Here is a 21,690-nt window from a genome sequence, read left to right as displayed (position 1 = left end):
ACCTTATCATCGTTCTTCCTAGCGGTGCTGACGTCAGGGAGTAATTGGCATTGGTTACCGTACCACCTTTGGCGAAAATTCCGGTAGCGGCCCTAACGTACGATGCCTATAGGTCCGGGGCTTCCTACACATTCCGTGTAGTTGCTACTACGCGATGCTTATGACTTGATTTCACATGAATGCTCTCAAATGCTCACACATACTGTCCCTGCTAACAGCTGAGCTCCAGATCAGATGTGTGTGAAATCTTGTGGGACTTAACTACTAATGTCATCAGTCCCTAAGCTTACACATGACTTAACCTAAATTATCTTAAGGACAAACACACAAGCCCATGCCCGAGGGAGGACTCGAACCTCCGCCGGGACCAGCCGCACAGTCCGTGAATGCAGCGCCATAGACGGATCGGCTAATCCCGCACGGCAGCTGGGCTCCAAGATCATCGTTTATGTGCCCTTGATCTTCTTCAGCGGAGACAATATGCAAATGTATATTTGGCGTCACGTATCCCCCACTTGAAACAGACATTTCCTTTTGCGCCATCGATGGCCTGCCGCATGATAGGGGCACTGGATTCATGTGTTTTCTACGGATTGCTGTTCAAGATAGGGTAGAGACCATCACTCTCCCACGGTGGGCGGGCGGTTTGGGTCTGTGTCATGTGCCTGACTGAGCGATAGCTCATTTCGTCGGCTCTCGCATGACGCTGTGACATTGTGGTCCTACTTGCCTTACTAGCCTACTGCTGGAGGCCCATGCACCACTCTCTCTCTCTCAGCACCTAACCAGCCTTCGGACGTCCTACCCCCCTCCTTTTACTATAGCTACATTTTCCTCGAATTACGTCCATACTGAAACACTACCAATACGGTTGACATACACGAATGCTATCTGTTGCTCTCAGCAGCCCAGGTCACCGAATATCGCTGGCGTGCCGTTTGGCAATCGATGTGTGCTCATTATCCTGACAGTAATGTCCAATCTGCTTGGTACCTTACTGTCAACAGGAACCAAGTATGCCTGTCGGGCCTTCATGGGATTCACCCCGAAGACTCCTCGTTGTGTGTCTCCTGCGATGTTTTGGACATGGACGAGAATCCCCTGGTGTGCGGATCGGCGAGAGGTGTTTGATTCTTTGTGAGTCAGATGCTGGCCCTCATTACCCCTACTACTCCTCATCAGATACCCACTCACCTACTCCTCTTTCCGGAAGCGCGCTCGTTCCATCAAGCGAAGACGAAATCTGTGAACTGGATTTGTGGACACGCAGTTCAAAACTTTTTGCTGATGGCGAGACAAAATCCCAGATTTTTGTCACTTCGTTAATGAACCCCATTGTGGAGTTGTTCGCGTTTCCAAATACAGACAACTTTTCTCCAATTTCCTTTATAGTGTCTCTCTTAACCCATCCCAGAGCTGCGGTGTTACTGCAATGAAGAGTTTATCCACGCCTTTTCAACTCTTGCAACCAATTATTCTCTGTTCATTAGAATGTTGTTCTCCACAAAACTATGCGTTCATAGTCTCACCGAATCTGCTAACTTTCCGCTCCATCCCCCTCGCGACGCCGGTTCCCTGGTATTCCCTATGGTTTAATAATAATTTTAAAAGAAGGAAATAAATAAATAAATCATGTTCTTGTGTCTCTATTTCACGTTCTCTACACTTTTATTGGTTTCTGGCCGGAGAGAACGAGACACGGTAGCCAGCCTCGGGTTGCTACCCCTGCCACTTTGCCTCGAGCTTTTGAGCGCCTGGAAGGCAAGATCCCTTTAAAAAACAAATATATAACGTCATTTTTTCTGGACCCAAAATGTTAAGGTTCGCATCTCGCCACACGCGAATATTATTATTATATTTTTATTTTTTATTTTATTTTTTATCTTTTTTGTTGACACATTCTGGGGCTTCGTTATTAATTTAATACATGTTGGCTCTACAATATTCGATGTTATTTATACTTCCGTCTGATGAGAGAACGAAGCATGAAATGAATATCTAGCGATTTTCTATGACGCCGTTAGGCAGGAACCTAACAAGGACAGCTGAAATTGCTGCGACTCATAAATATTTGGATCTTTATTTCCGAGGATGTGGCGATTTCAGAGTGTGTGGTTAGGTAGGAGCCTAAGATGACAGCATAAATGCGGCGAATAAATCGCACAAACTCTATAGCAGATCATGCGGTTGTCGATATTGCGCGTGACGTCATAACGACGTCACGTTTGCAGTACTTGTTGTGAAGTGAGTGTTTCCCATGGCATTCATTCGCTGATTTTTACGTGTAGTAGAATGAAATGCAGAATGGCATGTGAGCCCTTTTCTTCGTGCTACTTCTTCCTACCACAGCTTCAGGTCACTTCTTCTCAATCCTTCTCAGCCTTGAATGACTGCATTACAACCGCTCAGGTACGAAATGTTTAAGAGATAAGAAAAAGTGTTGTCCTACGGGCGTGTTCTGATTGAATAATGATTCCTGATTCTGAAGACTAAGTTTCAGTATCGCCTTCTGTGGTATATAGAATTAACCAAATAGCCCTCAATATTTTTTATGTATGTATGTGTGGGGATCCACAGCCCCAAAATGTTTAATAAACGCAAACATGGTGCGTAGTAGGCTGTAATGTTACTTTTATCTGATAGTGCAATTAGCTAACTTCGATTACTTGTCGTTGTCAAGCTCTTGTGAAACCAACTTGAAAGAGCACTACGTAGTCTGCATACATTACCATTTTTTGCAGTAATGTTTTATCTTGATGTGAGGTGTGAGAGTGTTATTTATACATGGCGCTGTATGCAGACTTTGTAATTCTTTTCTTAGTTGGTTTTACAAGTGCTTGACAATGACTAGTAGTCTGCTTTGGCTAGTCGCACGATTAAATAAAAATCACATTACAGCATACTACGGTCCATGTTTGCGTTTATTAAATAGCCATCCGCTATTCAAATATAATTCAACTAAGGAGCTTTCAGCTCTATTTGCAGTTTTATTAAACGATGTTTTCTGCTTCTTACTTTTATCTGGTGCGTGTGGCTAATAACGAAATCAAACTATCAGATTGCCTTTCATGATATAAACTTGAACTTGCATTCTTTTGCGAAGTTCGATAGCCAGACTTTACTAACAAAATTACGTTATATGATATTATCAACATGAGGTACAACAGCGAGGCAGAGACACTATATTTTAGAATATAACACATATGTTTTTGATCAGTGGGCAAAGCATCTTGAGGAGCGACAGATTTTGCAATAATAGAGGAAAGATGGAAGGTGATCAAGACCTTTGTGCCGGTAGACTTGCACAAGACTGTTGAGTTAGCTAAAGCTATCAACCCATTCAATGTACATAACTGACTTACCTGATTTTCTAGTTGTTGCTGAAACATTGTTGACAATTCAGGTTTCTAAGACATTCAAATACACATTGATGACCGTGTCTCATACTAATCCATCTGAAACTGCTACACAAAGTTGTTAGAAGCACTCTGAAAAAGTTATGTGTTGCTGGGCAACTTTTGATGGGATACAATTATTAAAAAATAAGCTGTGCACATTGTTCAGTTTCCGAATTAATTAGCCAATCAGACCGCTGCGCGCAGAAATTCAAGCGGCCAGCCAGAGACGGAGTGGCGAAACGTCTTCTTATTTGGTTTCCTAAACCTGAGTAAGAGAGCGATAAAAAAAATTGAACATGCGCAATCATCTGACAGGCCACTTGAAGGAAACAAAGGATTAGTGTGGCAATCGAGACTTTTCAACGTGCATGCTGTAAGCCCGGGAACGTGAACTACAGTGACGTTCTTACGAAATTCGAGAGAATAGTACCAAGATGCCGATATTCTTTTCTTGGTTGCCGAAGGACAAACATCGATAGACATCCATCGGAGAGTGAAAATTGTGTTTGTGGTAGCATGTCTGTAGAAAGCTCTCGCTATCGAACGGTTCGCCACGTTATGTGCTTCTTGCGATTCGACACTAGATGCCGGTCAATCTGCGAGGCCAGCCCCATGTATTACGAACAACCTGGTGTCTCCATCATTGAGGAACGGTACTGCGCAACTCTGGAGAAATTACGGCTTGTAATTAGGGTGAAAGGTGCAGGAAAACTGTGACCAGACGTGCTAATGCTTCGTGATAACGGGTGCCCATGTAGTAAATGTAATGCAGAAGTTATAACAGCTGAAGTGGCACACACTAGACACTTTACGGTGATTATTAGTCCTTAGAGTAAGGCGCATTGTAGCGATAAAATAGGAAGCTCCCATATCTCTGTTAAACACATAGGCAATATGATAAGCACGATAGGCAATAATGTCTCTATCATTAAAAGCCTCCAGTCCTTGAACTATAGACACTTTGTCTCCTGGGTACCGTGCAATTGCTACGGTCACCAATCCACTGCCAGCTCTATTCTGATCATTATTTTGTAAAGTAAAATTAAACACTCCTTCACAAAAAGCAGAAGGGCCATGCATGAAGACCTGCCCATTAACGCTATTAACATTAATATCAATGTTGTCTATAGCTTTATAAACAGTGTGGCGTGAGCGCCTCCTCCTCATGTAGCTCACCTATTTTATCTCTATGGTGTTGATCTCTCCTGATCTCGCCTTTGGTCCTTTAAAAAAGCCTTCAATGATCGACGGCTCGTGTCGGACGAGAATTTGCGGCAGGCACTCATGGACGTCTTCACGTGTCAGGACACAGTATTTTACCAAATGTGCATCTTCATCATGGTGAGTCGGTGGGGTGATTGTCTCAATGCTCACGGCGATTCTGACTTACTGGCATCAGATTTTGGACTGCACAGCCTTCTAAAGGAAACCTTTTTGACGCCTTCTTATAACAAACGTCTGTACTTGAGGTGGATATTTTTCCAAGGGCCAGCTTGCAGCACACCTTGCATAACACAAATAGGTATAGACCCCAAGAAACAGGTAAAAAGATCTGTACAGGTTAATGGCCAAGAACTACTTAACAAATGACACAGTATGTGATAGCATACGCTCTTAGCTTTTTTTACACTTCATAAATCTGTGCGTCTACACTTTGTTACATTGAGCCCAATTCTCTCCACATCCGACCCACCATATCAGTCGTGACGGTGAGAATATTTGCTGCGATGCTGCATTGCAAATTATCGACGTTATGTGGCAGAGGTTACCCTAATGTAACCCTACAAGGAAAAATTATAAAGCGGCTCGACTAGCGCCAGTTTAGAGGTCGTACCACTGTCTATCCAGCGAGGTAGCAATATCTTGTTATGTGACTACTCTGAATTACTAATTCATTTCTTTCAATTTTGCTGTTATGATGGTTTTTTTCTGTGAAACAAAAGTCATACATAATTGTACAAATATTTGTCGTGAAATTTTGTACTGTTAAATTGAATGAATATCAAATGTAAGCGCTAGTGTAGTCATACTTATACGATGTTGTCAAAGAATATAGTGAAGTGGTGCTCGCATTATCGCTGGACGTGCGAACGCGGCGACAAAACAGTGTGTAGAACGGTATTGAAATGTGAACGAACGTGTCCAGTAGTGTACAAAGAATGGTGGAGAGAGAGAGAGAGAGCAGCGATACAGCGTGTGAGTTGAGGCAACCGTGTTAAAATAAATAATGGCTGGGTGGAAGTTTGGTGTGGCAACGAACAATACAAGCCATTACGCGGGAACTGTACCATCACTGCACGATAATACCAATTAACTTGAAGAGTACGGTGGGTCAAATTTTGCTTATTGTGGAGCGGCAAGAAGAAGACACATTGTCAACGAACAATGCCTTACATGCACCGAAGACGACTCAACACGAAGTAAGATCCTACCATTTATTTGAGTTGACTTGTATACGATTAGCCAGCGTCGTAGTTAATTTTGTGACTGAATAATGGGAAGATATTACAAGTGGTAGTCATCAGTTCTACATAAGACAATTTGCCTAAGTGGGCTACATCCTATCAATTATTGCTAACCTGAGAAAATCCTAATGAATGAGAAGCAGATGCATGCTGTTTCAAAAAAGCAATTAAGTCAAACAAAATAACGAAGCAATGAGTAAATTTTTGCTGTGCTGAAAGAAGCAACATTAATTTAAGTTTCAGTTGTTTGCAAGACAGTAATCAACCAAACTGTCAGCGTCTAAACATTTTGACAGTGACTTCAAAAGCACTGCTTAACGAAGTACAGTTCAGAAAAACATTTTTCGGTGCTTATTTCGATGATAAGTAAGTTTCCATTTTACGCATCTGCCATCAGTCAGACATGTTTTAAGTCTTGAGCAAATAATGGCAGTAATTGTACAAAATAATTGTCGATAACTGTTAGTAAATAATATTGAAAGTTGAAGATATTTGAGCTCAGCAAGTCAGTGAAACCATTTCTGTGTACATTAGATGGAGCAGCCACTAACATTTTCACTGTAACTGTGACTAAATTTCGGGTTTTCATAATAATTAATGTTAACTTTCTGGCTCAGTCGATCATCATTCATTTGTTGCAGCGTTACCGAAGACAATATAGTTAGTAACGTCTTTGGGTATTAGCTGTTATTCACCAATATAGACGATATTATGAAAATCACTTTAGTTTTTTTGTTGACAACATTAAATAATAATTAAATAACCAAACATGATTGAGTTTTGTATAGAGGGAAAGAAAGGAGGGTTGTTTGTACAATTACTCTCAGAAATTACGGCACCTAAAATATTCGTGAATTTTAATAGTTTGTCACTCAAAGATATTATAGCAAGAACTATGGTCCATTACTATTCTTCGATATAGTCCTTCAGACTGCGTACGCTTTTACTTTCACGAAGCTAAGTATCCAGTCTCGCTCTTATATTAAATTTAATGTCCCTTCGTATAGTCCACAGATTCTATTATTAGTTATTCGGCATGTAATAGAATTTAATACTGAGCGCTTCTTATCTCGCGCGTAGAATTCCTCGGATATTATAGGTCTTTGACCTTACGGCAAAAGTCTGTCCCTTATAAATAAACTACAGTGAATTTTCTTGCTGTTTAACAAAAGTTCCCTGATCCCTTCCATAGCCTATCACACGGAAATTCCCGCTATATCGCACGCCACAGCTACGTAAACTTATTCATAGCGCAGAAAGCAAGACAACAGGACTAACAATACCTGCGCATGGTTTACGAGTATATAGTAGAATTTAGAAAGAGAAGTAGCCGCGTTAAACCCTCTCTGATTTCTCTGAAGCGCTACTTTGCCCCGGGCGTTATTGTGAAGAGATATTACACATGGACAATTTTAATTACAACTTTTTCAATGTTATTAATTATTACCGATGTTATCGGTCACCTCTTGTAATGCCACTTCCTCGGACGAGAAATAAAAAATCAAAAATTAGCTCCCAATACCCCAAAGATTCCCCCCCCCCCCCCCCCCCCAATCCCCCAAGTCCCAGAAAAGTGAATAAGCGAACAAAGTTCCATTTATCACTACTATTAGGACAATAACATGTAATTAAATCAGGAATCTAAGCCTTGACAATTTAGCAATCCACAAAAGAAAGATTAAATTTCAGTAAAATTGACATCAAAATCATAATAAATCGCAAAATTAGCATAAATTAACATTCGCATAGTAGAACCAACGATACCAAAGAATACTCCGTGTGAGTACTCTTTGGGAATCGTGAGTAATGACTAAGTATAATTCAATGCATTGTCACTATGTTACGAGAGTTAGCAGAAGCAGGTCATATATTTGAATGCTCGTACATGTAGGCGCGCTTAGATTGTTTTTGAGATTGAATAATTGCGATCTATTGCGACGCAGTAATACGATCTTCTGACTTCAAATATCATGGCATTAGAATTCGAACGGACGACTTTTACCTACTAGAATAAAGTGAACTTTTAACTAGATAATTGAACTAAACATTACTAAGTGATTTAGGGAACGAACACTGATAGACAATTTTCATTCATAATAGCCAGTGGTTTATGGAACTTCAGTGATAGGTCCGATGCATATAATTTAAATCCCCCCAACACCTGGGAAAGTTTTCTTCTCAAGGCTCGGTTAGGAAGTGACTGATATTGTGCAATAAAACACCCTCTCGTGCCAAGTCGTGCATTTGTGATTTAAAATTCTATCAAATTATTGACATGAAACTCCCGAGTAATAATTACGCGCAGCGATAATATTTGACTGTAGCGCTCGGCGCTTGTGTAGAATCTTTGACTCAAATAACAATCCCACTGTTACGATTTCTTAAGATACTTGAAATTACGACCAGCTTGTAGGGAATTTGTTGTGGATGTGACTGTATTGGTTTTGTCACTAATATTTCATCATTAATCAGTGAAACATCGATTACGAACGATTAATTACGATTCTTGGTTAAGTAAATATCTCACGCTCGTCGACATTTCGGTTCAGCACTGTTATTTTGTGTAACGTCGTCTTCGTAACTTGATAACGATCTCAACACACTACCGGTTTCAGCCGAGGCCAAGTACAAATCAAACCAAATCATCAAGACGAAGAACCGTCATACTCTCCCCTATATGAAAATAAGCCTAATATTATTGTTCTTAATAAATAAAACCGCGATCATAAACGCCCCCCAGAATGAAAACAGTTTGTACTCTGCTGCACAATGTAGTCATTCTCACCCTTAACCGAGATGTTTACATCGCCTAAAATGGGGAATGATCTTATATTTGCTGATTTATTTGGGAATTTTAATGTGGACTGCGAGGCTAATCCTCTTGGCTTTTGCAGCACCTAAGTGCTGGTGATTGGGGAAAGGGGCAGGTCGATGGTTGTGTTACATTGCTCTTTTTCCATTAGTCTGTACAATGGTTATTACAAATAAGTTGTTTACATAATATCATCATACATTTTACATATTATAAGTCATTTAAATACTTCGTTAGTATATTACGCAGAATAAGTCTGCCTATAATAAACAAGTATCTGTGTTTTAGATATAGTTCATTCTTTACTAGTTTAATTTATAAACCATAATGTATGTATGTATGTAGTAATGTATCTAATATTGTTTTTAGTTTGCTTCTGAAACGATAAATAATAATAATAAAGCTAAATTATTCAGAATAAGTCTGCCTATCAGAAATAAGTAAGTACATTACAAGTATTTTACAATTGTTTGAAATTTGTCTAAAAGACCAGTATTCAGTCTTGAGCTTGATAGAGTTTTCAGGCGACGTCAGCTTATGAACTCCGCGTCGCCCTTCTTTTGAGGCCCTCCGTGCGGTCGCACAGGGGAAAGTAGAACCAGTTCTCTTGAGTCCCTCCGTGCGGTTGCACGGGGGACTGCAACAATTGTTTGAGATGGACCTCATCCTTTCGAACGACCCCTTGAATAGACCAGTGATTCGACAGACTTCAATTATTTGTTCGTTACGTCAGCGTCTTAGCGAGATTGTTGGCAACTCATGTACCCGCCTCTTCTTATGACTTGCGGAATACGCTAGTTCAACTGACTGTTTGTTGATAAGTCTCTTCTTATAGTTATTAATCAGCGGTAGACGTAATATCTTGATCATTGGTGCATCTGATTTCGTTTTACTGATTGACGATGCACTTGCCGGCATCTTCTTATCTTCCATTGCGTTTTAATGCATCATGGCTTTTTTACGTGGATTTTTATTTGACAGATGTTGCCCCTCCGCCCCCGCAGGTTTCTTTCTTGATATCATCGTCAATTTTGATACAAGTAGCTTTAGACGACCTCCTCGTTGTTAAGGTGTCGTTGTTGCAATCTTCTTAACGTCTCGGTCCCTAGATGCGTGCAGTTTCTCCAACAGGATACTGGTACAACATCTTGAATCTCATTTCGTGCTGAAGTTATCTGCTGCGTTTCAATGTGTTCTCGTCCCATCAGAGAATTCAGGCAGCGACAAAACATCATCGGTGTGTATTCTTGCCCCATCTGGTAGGTTGGGCAGCGTCGGCACGCTGCACCGTGCTGATTCTCGAAGGTAGTGGCCCCACGCTCGTAGACAGTGTGGATATGAAACATAAAATTTGTACATATATACTGTAGCGACAACTGCATTGCTTCGAGACAAAAGAATGATGATCATTCACATTTGATATAGTTATCTCCTTTGGTGTTCGTGAGCTTCACGAAATGAAGTATTTATTTTTCACCAAATCACTCACGACACTCTACCACAGATTGTAGATTGTCATTTATAGTAACACTCACACTAATTACATTTAATAATTGTGCAACTAGTTACGTGAACAGATTCCGTCCTTTCAGTTCTACCCACGCACAGTCACAACTAATAATCGATCAATGTCCCCCGTCACGATCTCAGATTCTATACATTTAATTCCAAACACGTAATGAGATGTCGCTTAATTAACCACTTCCTGCGCGTCATGAGCTCAGACTCTGTCTTTTATTTAGTTCCGAGCACGTAAGGTGCATGTTACGACTGACCAGACTTCTGTCTTACACCTTATGATTCAATTACGGTATGTTTATCATTAAACACGCAGTCACACATCATCATCAAATCACTAAGTATAGTTCAAAGATTCTGTCCCCAAGCCAGCTCTTCATACCAAGTCACTCATAGCCGGTGATCATATATTGCTAAAACTTACACAGTTTGTTCCATTGAATTAGGATCAACCCCCATTAAATAGGAAATAATTGATTGTTAACTTTTAGGACAATTGCCCTCGCGCTACTTACTGAATTATTGCCTCAGTACTCATCGTGCATTTACTTATACTTGCCTCACGAAACTGACTTTACATCTGAGGCAATTAGTCAACTAAATACTAGAAAATGCTTTTTTATTCCAGTCTCTGATCACAATATGAATTCATTAGACGATGACCGGTTTCAGTCTGTAATGACCATCTACAGATCTAAAATATATAAATATATACATCTAGTGAGGAGTGTGTCTGTCAACATAAAACAGCAATATGTATCATACAGCCAGGGAAATGTATAGATAAAATATGGTATAACGTACCTTTTTTACACCATGTCCTAAAGTGATACGGCCATAATGGCATCGTCAAAACTTATGAACGTAATCAGCACAGCATCGTCACAGATCTAAAATAAGGTGTAGTATAGGGCACATCGTCCACATAGTGATTATTGGAACTAGCTACTGAAGTACAGTAGCAACCAGAAACCTGTTTTCCTACAGCCTCCCTAGATGTCGCTACTGTGGGCTTGCTTATTGTAGTCATCATTCACGCTAAAACATAATCTGATAAAAACGCATTAGATAAAATGCATGTAGCAGACTTATTAAAATTTATGACTATCATAGAAACCAATCGTGATACATTGAAAGATGAATGCTGTTACCCATGTAAAATTATTAAAAGGAAATATATGAAGAGTATAGGTCCGACCCTTTTTTATGGTGAATTTACGGTCAACAATTAATGTAGCGTAATCATTGCCTGTGGCAACCTATAAATTGCTTACAAAAGATAAAATTTCTCTATGACAGCTGAAATGAGACAGATCAATGATCAGCGCCCTCTGTTGGGTCGGCCGCTAGGATATTATGTAGGCGCGGACCGATCGTAAGAACTTAACCAATAGAGGGCTTTACATACACCGTGACATGTCTCCCACAGAAAACGTTTAAACAACATATAAGCAGTCAGTAAATAAAATTATATAGTTTGGCTATACATTCCATGAATAGGTAGGAGACAATCAGTTACAGGATTAGAGCGACTACTGTGCGGCAGTAAGGCAAGTGCCTACTGATCTCAACATAACTCATCCAGTAAGGCTAGGTATAAATAGCGAGGCATTATTTGGTTATCGTAGTACGTTATCAAACAAAGCAAAGTAGGAGTTGGGCACCCTAGTGGGCTCATACATTTTGGCTTTGTGAATTTCCAACTTCTCCAACAAGTCTAGAGTGCGACTGTTCTCTGCCCTGTGTAAAATACGTGTACTACTCTCGATATTGTCTACAGTGTGGCCGGTTTCTGCTAAATGCATTCCTAATGCAGTTTTGTTATTTGCTTGCAAATGCTCCCTGAATCTAATTTTAAAAGAGCGGCCAGTTTGACCGATGTAAAATTTGTCACAACTACTACAAATGATTTTGTAAACCCAAGAACCGTCAAATTTATCAGAGTTTTCACTCCAACCGCGTTTTAAACGGAGTTGCAAAGTGTTGTTAACTTGAAATCCACATCAAACCTTAGATTTATTCAAACACTTTTCTATTTGTTGGGACATTTTTCCGTAAAATTTCATTGGAATATTTCAGGATCTCTTTATTCATTTTTTTTTCTAGATGATTCATATATTTCCTTTTAATAATTTTACATGGGTAACTGCATTCATCTTTTAATGTATCACAATTGGTTTCTATAGTAGTCATCAATTTTAATAAGTCTGCTACATGTATTTTATCTAATGCGCTTTTATCAGATTATGTTTTTGCGTGAATGATGACTACAATAAGCAAGCCCACAGTAGCGACATCTAGGGAGGGTGTAGGAAAACAGGTTTCTGGTTGCTACTGTACTTCAGTAGCTAGTTGCAATAATCACTATGTGGACGATGTGTCCTATACTATATCTTATTTTAGATCTGTGACGATACTATGCTGATTACGTTTATATGTTTTGACGATGTCATTATGGCCGTATCACTTTAGGACATGGTGTAAAAAAGGTACGTTATACCATATTTTATCTATACATTTCCCTGGTTGTATGACAGTATATTGTGATACATATTGCTGTTTTATGTTAAAAGGCACACTAGATGTATATAATTACATATTTTAGATGTGAGGACGGTTATTACAGACTGAAACAGGTCATCGTCTAAAGAATTCATATTGTGATCAAAGACTGGAATAGAAAAGCATTTTACACTATTGGATCACTGTTTGTATACGCGACTATGTCGCAGTTGGTTAATACTAGAACATAAATTCACTAACAATGCAAAAAAACATTACATAAAACATACGCTCCGATAGTTTCCTTGGATTTACATGAAATCACACAAACGATATAACTTATCCTAAAGACAACTTTTAAACTCATCCCCCTCGTCCTCTTCTCATTTATAATATTTCTTCAGGTTTTTATAAGGGAACAACCCTTTGATGAGCCCCCCCCCCCCCCCCCGCATTACGGATATCTCCCAGTACACAACTGCTCAGATGTGGAATCTTGATTATCTTATACAGTCCGGTATATAGATGTTGCCGTTTTTTATCCATCTTCTTCACCACAGACGACTTGGCGTGTTTCCGTGACAGTACTATATTGTTCAAATCCTATTTATTAACTTTAATTAGTTTCCTGTCATATTTTCGTTTCCTTAACGTCGCAGCTTTGTGCAATGCTAGCAGAGGTTTACTAGTAAGTACCTTCCTGTTTATTACGGGATCAGCTATACTCGGCAAGTTCTCAATCCATTCCCAGAATGCTTCCTTGTAGATCATAATTTCTACAGGACTATTCTGGGTGGATGAATGAAGCAGTTCTTTATGCATCCTCTCAAACATACCTACGTATTCTATCCATCAATACCAGTTTTTCTCTATGTATGTCCTAAGAAACCTACTGAAGTCCCGGAATATCCACTCCGCAGGCGGTGCCTTAGCAATGTAACGAGATACAAAGATGTGTCTTATATTTAAATTATCCGTACATACATGCCAGGCTTTACTAGCATAGTACGAAGCATTATCGGTCAATACAGCAGTGGGTTTGCCTACATTTGGAATGTAGCCATTTTCCAGTTAAGTTAACATCGGTCTGGCATTAGTAAATCGTAACGGATGGATTCGTAGAAACTTCGAAAAAATGTCATAAAATGTTACTCCATATTTATGAATATTACGCACATGCACACACACACACACACACACACACACATTATATTATTACCATAGTGCATAGGTTTAACCTTCTGACATAGTTAACATTTACGTAATATTTCAGATACTTTCCTCTTCATGTTGAGAACAAAACAGTATTGTCTCGGATCCTCCGAACACGTATTATCACTAAAGAGTCCCCACGAATAATGGGTATATCATACAAGTTGTGGAAACATTACCGTTGGAATGCACACTCTCCTTCTTTCTTCCCCATCCATAATGATACGAAATAGTATATTTCGATGTAACTTATATTTTAGCATATGTGAATTACTAATGTTATTCCGTAGATTTTAGATAATCTTATTCCAGTATGGGTCCCGTTGCTGTAACCTGGACATATTTGTACATAAATAATCTACCTTGTTCTTAAAAGGCACGTTTTGGATAATCATTATTTTAAAATTCTAATTCGGTTCGATTAGCTGACCCTCGTCTCCACTGCCTTGAGGTAATCGAGATAATCGTCAGCTACAATGTTGTCTTTACCTTTAAAATGTTTATTTCTATTCTGTGTTCCTGTAGTAGTAAAGCCCTGAATGAAGAATTTTACAAGTTATTAGAACGGTCAAAGCCTTGTGGTCACAACATACTACTACCATATTTGGGTATACAAAATATCTAAACTTCTTGAGAGCCCACACCTCAGCTAATATCTCCCCCCGGTCTTAGTGTATACTCTCTCGCAGTTTGAAAGTGTGCTGCTTACAAACGAGATGACCTTCATATCTTCCAAATTGCTACGCTCTTTGACTTGGAATATCATGGCACCTATGCCTGTTGCTGATGTTAGGATACGAGCTTCGCGTATATCGTCAAAAGCTTTTCTACACTCTTTCTTCTATTTCCAAGGTGCATTTTTTTTTATAATCCCAAAAGCACATCATTGTTAAGTAAGCGATTGGGTAAAAGCTTTCTGAAAAAAGACGCTATACCCAGAAAAGATTTTAATTGTCTCTTTGTTTGAGGATATGGAGAATTTCTTTTCACTTCCAATTTGTTCGGACTAGATATTATGCCATACGGCGAAATAATATGCCCAAGAAATTTGATTTTATCTCGGCCTAATTTAGATTTTTCTAGATTCACTGTTACACCGTATTCACTCAATGTTAACCATCTTCACCAACTGAACCTGCTCTTCCCAAGTAGCAGTGGCTATTGGCAGGTCATCGACGCAAGTCGTTCAAATGGTTAAATGGCTCTGAGCACTATGCGACTTAACTTCTGAGGTCATCAGTCGCCTAGAACTTAGAACTAATTAAATCTAACTAAGGACATCACACACATCCATGCCAGAGGCAGGATTCGAACCTGCGACCGTAGCGGTCACTCGGTTCCAGACTGTAGCGCGTAGAACCGCACGGCCACTCCGGCCGGCACGACGTAAATCGTTACTTTCTCTCGTAAATCGCAGCATGTCGAGTGTGGTGATAAAAACACCTCCACTTAGGTTTAACCCAAAGGGCATCACTCTAAGTTGATAGCTCCTTCCGGCAAATATAAAAGCAGTGTAGTTTCTAGAAATTTTAGATAGTTTAGTTCACCAGTAAGATGATCAGAAGCCAAGAGAAGTTAAATAGTTCACCCCGTGAAAACTCTGGACTAATTCTTCTAAATTTTTTCGTCAGTTACATACAGGTTTGATTATTTTATTAATATCTCAGGCGCCCAGAACCAAACGTAAACCACCGTCCTACTTACCCACAGCTACTAAGGAACTGCTGTACGGACGAGTGGATGCCTCTATAATGCTCCATTCCAACTTCTTTCGAACTTCCTTTTCTACATTTTCATTTTTGGCCCAGGGTATTGAGTATAATGCTTTACAGAACGTCTGATGAGGGTATAGATACATCTCGTACTCATGATCCTTTATAACAACAGGTTTTTTGTCAAAAATATTAGCATGATTCCGAAGTACATCAGCTAGTTTGTACCTTAGCTCATGTGTTAGATATTCGGATTCTAGAAAATTACCTTTCATGAGTTGTTTGACGTCTGATGCTTCTTGATCAGTTAACGAATATATGGGCTCCTCATTGTTGAATCTGAGTATTTTAGCTTTATTACTTCTCATTTTAATTTGATTACATATTTAGTTTTGAAATTCCAGTATCTGTACCAACAGTAACTCAACAACCTGTCCCTGACTGGTTAAGGAACACACACCCTTCGCAATGTCGAGCGTTATGTTTCGTTCACACATAAAATCCCAGCCCAAAGTACATGGGTAAATTAAATTAGGAGCCAACAAGAAGGTGGTAATAAACCGTTCCCCTTGCGCTAGTATTTCTACCTGTACTTGGGCTCTTATGGCTACAGAATATGTTCCTAATGCTCCAGACAAAGTACAGTTGGCTACCAGTAATACTGGTAACTTCTGCTAGTTACCGAAATATTTGTAAAGTCACCTATTCGCCACACTAAAAGATGCGTCAGTGTCCAACAAGATGTTAATATCTTCATCTAAGATATTAACTTTAAACATGGCTTGCACCACTTCAATAAGGTTGTTATCTGATTTTCCTGGATTACCGAAGCGTTCTTCTCTAATATCCACACCATCATTATACCTCAATACACACTCCTTTAAGATTTTATTGCCTTCCGTCTCTTCGTCAGCTACACTGGAAAGCTCAGGATAGCTGGTTTTAATTTCTCGCATCTCTTTGGTGGTTACACGTTTCATCGATACCACTACTCCAACCCCAGAATTCTGGCCATTCCATTAATTGTTAGTGTTAGCGCAGATATTCTCAGGCCTAGACATTAAGGGCACTGGTACGAATCGTCCGTTAGCTGTAATAACATTAATGGGAGCCCCCTACTAAATATTCGGTCCATTACCCCACTGAACACCCCTGTCTTGCCATTGTCCTTGCTGTCCCGACTGCTCTCCGTACTTTCGTTTTCTATTAAAATCGTTTGAATTGTGTCCATTCTGATTGTACTGATTTCTGTTGCTATAATCCCCAATTTTGTTGAGAGTGGTTACAATTATTACAGTGAAATAGAATCCCCATGCTCTTAGTGTCTACCGAGCGAGGTGGCGCAGTGGTTAGCACACTGGACTCCCATTCGGGAGGACGACGGTTCAATCCCGCCTCCAACCATCCTGATTTAGGTTTTCCGTGATTTCCCTAAATCGTTTCAGGCAAATGCCGGGATGGTTCCTTTGAAATGGCACGGCCGATTTCCTTCCCAATCCTTCCCTAACCCGAGCTTGCGCTCCGTCTCTAATGACCTCGTTGTCGACGGGACGTTAAACACTAACTACCTACCTACCTACCTCTTAGTGTCTTCCTGAATTCTTCGGTGAGGATACTTTTGCCTCCAGGAACGCATCGTGCTGCGTCGTATAATGAAATTCAGAACGATTTACATAGGGCTTGCACTGAGCGACATCTATCTTTAAATGTAGATCAATAACCAATAGAAATAAACGTGTAGTTTTAAATCACAAATTACGTCCCAGAGTCTGTCATATCGTTCAAATATCTAGAGGTGACACTATGAAGTGCTATGGAAAAGGATGGACCCCTTAAATCATTAGTGTGATAGGTCAACAGAAGACTTCAGTTTGTTAAACGAATTCAGAGAAACTACAAAGCACAGCATGCGAGACGACAGGGCATAGTGTTAAGAGTGTTGTTCAGGTGCATAAGTCTTGTGAAGCAAGCATGACGTAAGATTAAATGTAGAGACAGGGAGCTAGATTTATAACTGGCGATTATAGCCCAAGTCCTGATTCTAAATGTCTTGTGGAAATTAGAGAACCTGTATTCGAGTGGGTGTACGATTCCACCGCGCCTTATTAACACACTAATCCGCACACTTATGTGCAGTTGCCGTTGGTACAATGTATAGTACTCAAAAAGAAAAGCGTCTCGTTCTCTGTTGTAGGTACGACCACACGAGCGCATGATTTTCCGTCTCAGAGAGGGAGGTGCGAGTATTTAAGATTTATAGTATGTGGCATTAAAAAAGCTCTGTGTGCCAGTGACATGCCATAAATTACTTCCACTGACAAACATTATTGTGACATTTATTCGATACGGAACAACGTTAAATTCCAATGGCAGTGCTTTGAGTCAAGTGACCCTTAGTGACTTGAGAACGCTTAATTTATCATGTATCATGGAAACGTTTAAAATTGTTCATACTAAGAAGCACTATTAAATGTTAACCATTATTTAACTAAATTTAAGCCAACTGTTGTGGTAGAATATTCTACGCTCGAAAATAGTGTCCATATCGCTGTTCATATCGCTGTGTGTCCATCACTAACCGGCACCGAACTGCAAATCTTTCCGAATGTACCCTTCTGACGAATAATGTTGCACAATTCTCCCGTCTATCTCAGAGACCTTGAGATTAATCCTTCTCCATCCATGCAAGCAAAAGTACCGATATTCTCTAATAAAACTCATACGCCATGTTGTGTACATTACTTTGTAGGGTGTATGAGTAGATGTAATCGTTTCCTTGAGGCCTCAAAATATTTCTCCCTCTGGTAAGGAACTTCCATATTTACATAGCAGCTGTTTCGTTCCAACTCCATCAGCCAAGATTTACAACTCTACAATTTGCAAGTACATTGCGCAACACAATCAAAAGATCACCTTTTAGAAACCGCGTAATTATTTCCCACTGGGACGCAGAAACTCGAAATTTGGCTTAAACGTGACTTCAATCTTCTTCTGTGACGTGCCGAAGCGTGGCATTCTCTGAGGTCGCGCGCGGACTCGACGACATTTTAAACAGTAAGGTGACGACACATGTGAAAAAAGAGCCAGAGCTCCAAGTTCATGTGACGTCTAAGGTGGGTTAATGACGTCAGATTGGCTCCTAATATCACAATTCATCACATTGCCGCCGTGGACGTGTCACAGGATGGAAGAGGGAATCACCACCTCTTAGACACGTCTCACCACTTCTGCTACTAAACTTACATCAACATACGTACTCACCAAGACACCGTATTTTGCGTGGCGTAGAGAACCATGTACCACCATTTGCTTTCGTGCCGCAAATAGAGCCTTAAGTTCCCGTATCTTATCTTCGTGGTCCTTACACGCAATGTATGTTCGCGGCAGTAGGATCGTTTGGTAGTCAGCTTCAGATGCCGATTCCCTAAATTTTCTCACTAGTGTTTCTCGAAAAGAACGTCGCTTTCTCTCCAGGGATTCCCATTGGAGTTCCCGAAACATCTCCGTAGCACTTACGTGTTGTTCGAACCTACAGTTAACAGATATAACAGCCCGACTCTGAATTACTTCGATGTTTTTCTCCAATTCCACCTGAGACTGATCCCAAACGCTCGAGCAATACTGAAGAATAGGTCGCACCAGCGTCCTATATGTGGTCTCCTTTACAGATTAACCACACTTCCCCAAAATTCTGCTAATAAACCGAAGTCGACCAGTCGCCTTCCCTACCATAGTTCTCACATGCTCGCTCCATTTTATACTGATATGCAGTGTTATGACCAGATACTGAAACCACTTGACTGTGTTTACCAGGACACTAGTAATGCTCTATGCGAACATCTTTTGATGCCATGCCTCTCTAATGGAGGTCACAACCGCGACATCCAGCGTTGAAGTCACACGACGTCATTGTGAGTGGAACGAGGAATACGTTTCAGACACAACACTACTCAGCATCGAAACCGAGAACGCCTCGAGGTGTGGCATACAGGGTGTCAGTGAAACCGTCCGTTTCGTTGGACAGTTGATTCCCACACATTTACGGTCGAAACCGTCAGTTCGCAGTGCGATGAGCAACAGGACGACGTTCTTGACTAACTTTGACACTTCTGACACCTCCATAGGTTTCAACCCTTCGCTATGGACATTTCGAGGCGGCATCCTTAACGAACGTGATAATACCCCCTTGGAGCGCAGAGCGACTGAAGGTTTTGCTCTCATTTACCGGGTGAAACGACCAGGGACCGTTTAGAACCAAATGCAGGACCTGGGGTGGTTTATGCCACCCCTTGAGGCCTTTTCGTTTCGATTCAGAGCGTCGGTATGTCTGAGTATTTTTCCTCGGCCACCCATAGGAACATCATGTGATTTCAACCCTTAGAATCACGATTCTCAGGTGTCAAAAGATGGACTGAAATGAGGATAATGGGGAATGTGACGACCTTTCCATTGAGAGGCGCGTCTACTATGGTGCTGGAAGAACTTTGGCGATATTTGATGCCAACGCGACATCGTGATCCCACCTTACTCGTCACATTAACTTCTCAGTCCTGGCCTTTTTTTTCGCCCTTGTCGACATTTTTTTTTTTTTTTTTTTTTTGAAACGTCGTCGAGCTCGAACATGACGCTAGGGGGCGCCACGCTTTCGCGCCGTTGCATAGGAAATGATAAATAAATCAAGACCATAAGCTGCCGACATGCGTTGATATACATCAACGGGGACAGTTGAAAATGTGTGCCCAGACCGGGACTCGAATCCGGGATCTTCTGCTTAGATGGGAGACGTTCTATCCATGTGAGCCAGCAAGGGCACAGTGGATAGAGCGACTACAGGGATTCATCCCTTGCACGCTCCCCGTGAGACCCACATTCCCAACTTAATGTCCACACACTACATTCGTAGTGCCTCTGCCCAGTACACTCGTTACTCGCAGCAGGCAATCTGCGTCCGAAAGAACAGATACCATCTTCATTTAGTTAGGGCTAACCGGCCATTGAACTTCGTCTGTACTGGATGCACACGCATTGCCCAAATTCTTACGGGTCTCGGTAAGATTGTCTGCCGCGAGTAATGAGTGTAGTGGGCAGGGGCACTACGAATGTAGTGTGTGGACATTAAGTTGGGAATGTGGGTCTCACGGGGATCGTACAATGGATAAATCCCTGCAGTCACTCTATACGCTGTGCCCTCGATGGTTAAGATGGGTAGTGCGTCTACCATGTAAGCAGAATATCCTGGGGTCGAGTCCCGGTAGAGGCATACATTTTCAACATCCCCGTTGATGTATATCAACCCCTGTCGACAGGTTAGTGTCTTGATTTAATTATTATTTCATTCGAAGAGAGCTGCATGGTTACCGATGGTATCTGTTCTTTCGGACATGTCCTAAAGAACAGATAAGATACCATCTTCACAAATGTTGCAGAGGAAGGTTGTAGACATTTTTGAGCGAAACATTCAACTAATGCGTCGCATTGTGAGCTAATTACATAGTTTCGGAAAAGTGATGTTTTAATTGTGTTGGGCAGTGTACTACCATATCCTGTAGGGGTTTCTGTTGAAATGACGAGTGTGACTTAAGGAAGTCCCGCCTAAACAGATGACACATGGACAGGTAACTGGCGGCCTTGGCAGGAACACAAGAGTGGGGTATCCCGCCAGTAGCAGCACAGTCAATACGCGGCGTCGTCGTCGCCCGCCTGCCTGCCGTCTACCTGTCATGAATTTAGATTAAAGGAGAGCTGCGGAGACAACCCTCGGCGGCGGCGAGCTGCGCCGCTGAAATCTTCTTCGCCACACATTACAGGGCCCTCCGGGAAATCTACAGGCGTCAGCACAAATTGACGCTTAAATATTTCATTCGACAGACGGAGTCGCCTGCTAGGGGCTGCCGAACCAAATCAGGTCTACGCAGGGGACAACACCCCTCCCCCTCCCACGACGTGCGTTCCAGGTAATTGCGTTTTAGCGACATGGGCTCAGGCCACGTTCTTCACGTAGCCCCAGGTCTCTAAACAGTGACCAGTGCGGAGTCATACAAGGAGCTTTCCTACCTGCTTATGTAGCGCAG

The 21,690-nt window shown here is 41.0% G+C and overlaps 1 protein-coding gene across 1 annotated transcript in view; it reads left to right on the top strand.

Annotated features, from left to right (window-relative positions):
- LOC124594054 overlaps positions 1-21,343 on the top strand; it is a 328,962-nt gene extending 307,619 nt beyond the window's left edge. Inside the window, exon 10 of the mRNA XM_047132404.1 lies at positions 21,255-21,343. Coding sequence (XP_046988360.1) covers positions 21,255-21,343 — 89 coding nt within the window. The remainder of the gene's footprint in view (positions 1-21,254) is intronic.
- The last annotated feature ends 347 nt before the right edge of the window (positions 21,344-21,690 follow it).

This window comes from Schistocerca americana, chromosome 2, assembly GCF_021461395.2.
Source record: "Schistocerca americana isolate TAMUIC-IGC-003095 chromosome 2, iqSchAmer2.1, whole genome shotgun sequence".
Lineage (NCBI taxonomy): Eukaryota > Metazoa > Arthropoda > Insecta > Orthoptera > Acrididae > Schistocerca > Schistocerca americana.
The sequence above is the reverse complement of the archived record's forward strand: the minus strand, read 5'-3'. Positions and strand labels throughout refer to the sequence as shown.